The 7226-nt window shown below is 46.0% G+C and overlaps 1 protein-coding gene across 1 annotated transcript in view; it reads left to right on the forward strand.

Moving 5' to 3' along the window:
• The window catches only part of LOC119179691 (retinoid-inducible serine carboxypeptidase), a 33071-nt gene extending 29803 nt beyond the window's left edge, over positions 1-3268 (forward strand). Inside the window, exons 12-13 of the mRNA XM_037430807.2 lie at positions 1579-1733; positions 2912-3268. Of these exons, the coding sequence (XP_037286704.2) occupies positions 1579-1733; positions 2912-2977 (221 nt within the window). The 3' untranslated portion in view covers positions 2978-3268. The remainder of the gene's footprint in view (positions 1-1578; positions 1734-2911) is intronic.
• The last annotated feature ends 3958 nt before the right edge of the window (positions 3269-7226 follow it).

Raw genomic sequence — 7226 nt, forward strand, 5'->3', positions numbered from 1 at the left:
AAATCGCGATGCCTCTGCAAGAGATCTGCATGTGCTCAAAACTATACTTCGAAGTTCGCGGGCTGTATAGGGGGGGGGGGGGGGCACTGGCTAAAAAATATGGCAGCCCGATCCTTTTTATTCTCTATTTACCTCGATAAATTTGTGGTTTTCTGAAAGACGCCATTCGGCCGCATGTGCTACCCTTTGATTTGGATGCAGTAGAGATAACTGTGAATGAACACGATACTGACATTGCCTTTGTGCTATCAAATCATAATCAAAATACAGATGACGAAAAAAGGAGACGATGATAACTCAAGCACTTCCACTGTGAATGATGTAGGGCGTAAATGCAGGTCGGCTAATCGTAGCCTTTTACAATATTCCGGCGAAATTAGTTATCGTATTAATAAGTGGCACGGTCAGTGCACTTAATTATCTAGAGCGCAAGTGGAATTCGGTTGACCACCTGATAAATATCGGTTCGCGATAAAATAGCAAGACAATCTCTAACAATAGGAGGGCAATATAATTCAACAATAACTAGCCCAGTCTTCAGTAAGAGGGAATTCTAGAATGCCTCAATCACAGACTAAATAATGCCTCCTTGCAATGATCTATATAAAAAAATTCAGCAGTTGTCATGCTTTTATTCGCCAATTGGATCAAAATAAAAACAGTAACAGAAAGAGAATGCTTGCCCTCAGTGCAGTCAGAAAATTTGTTGGTGCTTTTGCATGCTCACACGCGAGAAAAAAAAATATGCGCACGCTGAAATCACGCGCGCTCTGCTTTTTGCTGTGGTCTCCACCGCTCGAGGAGCCACACTAAACGCGCTCTCTCGCGGTAGCCGAGCGCGTGAGGCAATACTTGCTGGTTTAGGCCATGAACACACTTCTCCGCTGGGTAATCTCGGAGGCCATGCCCGCGACGCTCAAATCAGCCAGCCGTGATTTCCAGCCGACTAAGAATTGTTAATTCCAAGCCGCGTGCTGCGCTATCTTTGGCTCGCATGTTCTCAGGAGTCCCGACTACCGTTCGGCCTCGTTTTCAGACCATGCTCCAAAAGTGTTGCATGGTTCATTCAGAAGACAATGCACTGCATTTTGACTTGTTAGAAAATCTGTAGTACCTAGCAGACGCCGTCGGAATCTTTGACGTCGCGCCATTTGACGCAGTAATTTCAAGATGGAGTCGACACCTGCAGTTTCTCGCTTATCTAGTCTCTTCACGCAAACCTTGGCGACTTAGAAATCATGACAGTAATTTGGAATAAGAGAAACGTCGCTTACCTCTATAACTCCCGTATTCAGAAACTCTGCTTGACTTGACTTGCCATCGACTTCAATGCAGCACTAACACGTTTCGAACGCGCCGTCTTTGGGCGGTGCCAAGGCAGCACAGACGCATTTCAAACGCGCTGCAGTGGCCCTTTTATGCGCAGTATTAATAATAGCTGAGAAAGAGTGTTATTACTGTTCTAGTGGAAATCAGCTAGCACGACTGTTTTTTAGAAGGGCGGACGCTCTGCGGTTCTGTGGGCGGAGCCTACATTCTCTCTTAACACGGATTGACATCCATGTCGCATACGTGCAGGAACGCTGCAGTGGATGGAGCAGCTCAGGTGGCCAGGCATGAAGGAATTCCAAGCGACGGCCAAGGAGCCCATGGTAGTCGAAGGCGAGACTGCCGGCTACTACAAGTCTTTCAAGAACCTCACCCTCTACTGGGTCCTCAAGGCAGGGCACATGGTATGCCCGCAACTTCACTCTCGACCCCATTTTCCGACTACAGTCCACTATATAGCAGTGCTGTGCAATGCCGGGTTGTAAATGCCTGCAGCGTGGGAACTACCCTCGAATCATCCATTTGCGAAGTGGTCCATGTGACCCGGCTAGTCGACAGTAATTACCATAGGTGCGCGCCGTTTTCCTTCGGGGGAGGGGGCAAAAGCTTATCGCAGCCCCCCCCCTCCTCATCAAGTTAAAAAAGGCAGTTTGAGCCATATTACCCCCATCGTTAGCGGCTAAGGAGGTGGGGAGGCGGCCACTCCCCCCCCCCCCCTGCGCATGCTAATGGAAGTAATGGCCAGAATAGTAGTTTGATTTAGTACGTGAAAAGATACACGTTTTTAAATGATTGTGGTCAAAATGGGTAGATCGGTCATCACATTGGCGGATATGAGCATGGTTTGTCCCATACAAAGGGAATTATTTTTTTTAATGTTGAAAGTTGACAAAGAATGACCACTAGCGTCAACCAACAGCAATACAGTTCAATCTACTGGCAGGACAAGAAATCCCCACTGGCAGAGTCATTTTGCTTAAAAACAAACATTTGTAACTTTAAATTGTATCCTACGCACTTGAGGCAGCTGCAGATTGCACCAGAGAGCAATTTTGGCTCTTTTTTTCTCACGCGTTCAGAGGCCCCCGACGGAGCTGTGTTCAGTTTCCTACATTCCTGCCTGCAAACGGAGAAACGCGAGCGCTGCGTCCACACTTTACAGACACACTTTACGTAGAAATTGCTACAAGGTTGGAGACTTCATATGGTACTCTTTATATTCCGACACGAAACAGAAAAACAGTGGACGGTAGACAGTCTCTAAATAGAAAACGCATAAATACCCTTATGCAGAGTTGACAATGACACGCTATGCATGAAAATGTGGGCACTTCTTACACTTCACTAAGACAACGCCATGCTGCCACCTACCAGCGGCTGCGCATTCTCCACAAGGTTTCGTTTCTCAGCATTGCCAGATGGCACCTATATCTAACGCAGCATTTCTTTCAACAACATTTGCAACGAGGCACGTAGATACGCCGCCAATTCTCTGTTTTAATCAGGTTCCATTCAACAAGAGAGTCTACTGTATATTGTGTCTCGTGTAAAACACTCACTTGGTCTCCTGCTTATCATGCAGGTTCCAGCTGACGCACCGCTGGCAGCCCAGTCAATGGCCCGCCACATCACCATGGGGAAGTGGTGATGAAAACTAAGAAGCCATCAGCAACCGCAAACAGTGGTCAAATAAGCTTTCACTTCATCGTCACCACAAATTCCTTCCAAAAAAGACTCATCACACGAGGAGGAAACTCGAAGCCATTTATTGTCGCCACTGCTGTGCCATCGCCCGAACCCCGCGGGCACCCCACAAGCTCGCCCGACACACAACATGCAGACACTGGTCTGCCTGGCAACACGATTGCGGAGGAGACCCGTGCCCTTGGGTACCTTTCGGTGATACAAGTGATCATTAAAAGCACATGTTCAGAGATGATGACGCTGCCAATGCTCGGCCCTTGGTTTGTGAATGCATTTCTTCGGTAATGGTGGCACTGCACGTTTAATGATTCCGAAAAAAGGGTGCTCTTCTTGCATAGGCTTACACAGAAAACATGCGCACTGCAACAGATCTCGGCAGTGACGGACACAATGAAAAGAAGCAAAGACCAGGAAACGGGAGGCTTTTGTTACGCCACAGGTGCCTGGCTTGCAAGTGCTCCTTTGCACCGAAATTCTGGCATAAAGTTTTGGCAAAAAGTAAATGATAGAATGTCATGCTCTTATAGCAAGTTGGCTTCATACGTGAATGCAGCATATTATGTAGTACCGTTTTTATGCAAGCCTTTTAGTTTGTATGAAAAAAGGTGACGGCTAAGCACAGAATAATGGATCTTGCTGGGAAATATGACTTGTAATTGAAACTCACGAACTTTCCGCTAACGCTCTTGGCACTGCAGTGGATGGCACAGACTGCTAATATATTTTAGAACCCCAGCACTGCACTCAAGTGCTGTCAGATGCTTACCACAGAACGATATGATTCCTTCACACTACATGTGCTTCATATATGCATGCCAAAAATTTAGCAGTCCTGATTTCTGCAAGAGTTACTTTGAAGACAACTTTCAGTACTCACAACAACTTTTTTTTGGCAAAGTTAATTGTCAGGAAATCACTTTAGCGTAAGACTCTCAGCGCTGCTCGAGTCAAATATGTAAACAGGACAGACACAGCTCAAACTGCTCCTCGAAGGTGGGTATAGCTACCATGGACCTCGCAGAATACAGACAGCCACTGCAGTGTAATGGCAAACACCTGCCCAAAGATTGTTATACTAATGGCGTTATGAAACAATTGGCATGCCAAACTAACAAAAGCCTCCTGTTGGTAAAAGCTTGAATGCAAACACTGTTTTTGATAACAAGGCTTCATCCATTAGCACGTACGACAGCAATCATATAAGACCCACCACACAATTTCAAGCCTGTGACCATCAGGCAAATAAACACAATTATTTTTTCCTTTAATTTCTCAGTTAATAAAACATGTGGACATTCATGCTAATATATTCCTTTTATCGGGAACTGCCTCCAAGCATAGTGACTCCACTATAACCTAAGGGGGGAAGGGATGCATTGAACAAATTTTGACAGAAGTACTATTTGTGCCACTGTGCATACTAATAAGGCCAATTCCCATTGCACAAGGGGCTACTAGGTGTGCCAGTGAACCTATACACTTGGCACTACATAAGTCACCATGCCTCAATAACACCCTTCAGTTCACTTGAATGACAACCACAGGTGGTTCACATCACCAAATGGAGTGAAAAATCACCAAACGAAGTAAAAACGCTCTGTTTAGGGCATAAAGAGTAAGGATGCAGGTTGGCATTCATGAAAAGGGAGTAAAATAAGTGTTCAGTTGAAAGGGTATATAGCCGGCATGTGCTGGTGAGAGAAGTAAAATGGTTGGCCAGTTAGACAATGCAGGGCTCAACGAAAGGGGGAGTTAAAAATGACTTTTGGTGAAAAAAAAAAGCTGTGGCACAGGCAAACTTTGGCCTGTTGGTGGTAACCGAAATCTCATTGAGCTCTTGGAAGGCAGAGCTCACTTAGCGATTCGTTTAGTGTTACAGCCTGTCAATAATACAGTAGGACTGCAGGCGGTGTGGTGTACGACTAATGCAACTGACGAGGTTGTTTTGCTTTTTTGCTCGCGGAATGCCTGAAGCAAAGCTCCTCTATGCACATTGGTTAGATCAGATTCAGTATTCCTTTCTGTCGCTTAAAGCACAATCTGGATGTGAATATTACTGAAACTCTGCCCAGGTTTACATGACTAGGATTGACACAACGATTTACAATGAACTACATCATTTTCTTTGGATGTCTCAGCTTTCAGCAAGTGTCTTGGCAGCGCCCGTAAGAGAGCTGCATACCCTCTCTCCAGTATTTTGTTTAGTTTACAGCGCAGTCTGCATGAGAATATTACTGCGTTGGCCAGGGTTTACAAAGCTAAGACTTACACAGCTTAAGTTCAAATTATTTTCAAGTAAGTACACCTTTAGCTGGGAGATGTCCTCGATACAAGCAATTGTGTCTCTGGGCGATGCCTTCCGGAAAAAGCTGCGTCGCATCCTCAGTACAGGTAAGGCAGGCGAAATTCTGTGGCGAGTCGCGTAAGGCACCCCCCTCTGTTAACTACCAACTCAATGCTTCGAATGCAAAGCATGAACGAAAAACACAATAGAAAACAAAAAAGAGGGGGGGCCGCCTTTCGCCGAACCCCAGAGCCCACGAGATGGGAGGGGTTGGGGACCCCCTCCCCCGTCCATTAAATCCGAGGAGGGGGGAGGGTCCAACAGCAGCAAAACTCCCAGACTCAGGAGAGCCACTGTGAAAGGTGGCACGGCCCCGTCGTCATAGAGAGAGACAACACACTTGCCTCCTCCCGGGGCGGCGTGGCTCACCGACTCTCGCTCAACAGCGCGGGGATTGAGGTTGGCGGTCATCCCCACAGTGGGCCTCCTCAAGCCTACACGGAGGAGAGGGGGAACCAACGGAGGAGGAGAGAGACAAGAGAGATCGCGTGTCGGTGTGACTCTGCGTCGCCCCCTCCCCCCACACCAACACTCTTGGCACCCTCAAAACCGTGCACAGCGATTGCGGACCACTCCTAGGCTATGCCCTTTTCACCAAAACACAGCTTTCACTGTCCCCCCCCTCCTCCAAGCTGTGCAGTGAACAGTTGCAGGCACGATGTACACAGTTGAGTCTGCTAGTGGCAGCAAAATGCAACATACATTGAGGCTTGGATGAGGAAATAGACCTCCCACTTAACAGGGATGTCTTTATTTAACTTAATTTTACAATTTGCAATTAACATAATTTTGCTGAAGGCACCACCCTGTTCGTCATGCCACTCTCAATGAACCACGTCCAAAGCATTTTTGTGTTGCTCGGTTGAATATAACCAAAAACAAAATAGCATAACATTTCTAGCCTGAGATTTGATGCTCTTAATACAAGAGCAATACGAATAGCTTTACAACTAGACCTTCAATTAGAGATGAACATCAATGTAAGACACAAAGTTGAAGTTTCACGACATTATTGGTGTTGCAATTGACCACCAAGTGCTTTGGAGGGATGTCTTGTAAATCGGACATGTTTACAAAGAGTTCTTGAAAAGTTGCACCTAAAGAGATCAAAACTAGAACCTGCATGAATAGCCACCCATAGCACACTACTGAAGCCGGGTACAATTTTAGAGAACGGAAGACCTCACTGAAAGGCACACACACTCAAATCTTACCTATACTGTTGTGCAATCCCAAAGCGTTAAGCCACAATTTGCTTGCTTCTACACCCTTTTACTGGCCTCTCCGCGAATGCTTTCATTTTTGGCCAAGTTTAAATTTCGGCTATGATAGAGGAAATTGCGCACTTAAGGACTGTGCTCCAGAATGTCAAAGCTATTTCAATGAAGCACCACAGCCAATTGATATATAAGCTGCTCAGAACTAGCCTGATAAATTTTTCTAATTCCTAGTTGTCACAGTTACATTTGGCTGGGACAGCCTTGAAGTGGTCCACAATGCACCAAACATAAGTGTATGTACTTACACCTTTAGGCGGAGCGCCAGGGGAGTCAAAAGAGAGTCGTTTATTGCTTACACAAGTTCAAGAAAGCCACTCGTCGTCGCAAGAGACAATGGAACAACTGAGCATAAAATGGCAACAGAAGGAATTACAAAGCCCAAGCAAAATAAGTGCTTTTTCGCATTTTCTCACATTCACACACTACAGGGATCAGGAGATGGGAAGACAGGTGATGAGATAAAATGAGAAAAAGAAAACAACGCATAGTCGTCACAGACAACGGGGGCATAGAAAGGATGACTTCCTTTGCACAAACCTTGGAGTGTTCGTCCAGATGATCACACCACT

Source organism: Rhipicephalus microplus, chromosome 7 (genome assembly GCF_043290135.1).
Source record: "Rhipicephalus microplus isolate Deutch F79 chromosome 7, USDA_Rmic, whole genome shotgun sequence".
Taxonomy (NCBI): Eukaryota; Metazoa; Arthropoda; class Arachnida; order Ixodida; family Ixodidae; genus Rhipicephalus; species Rhipicephalus microplus.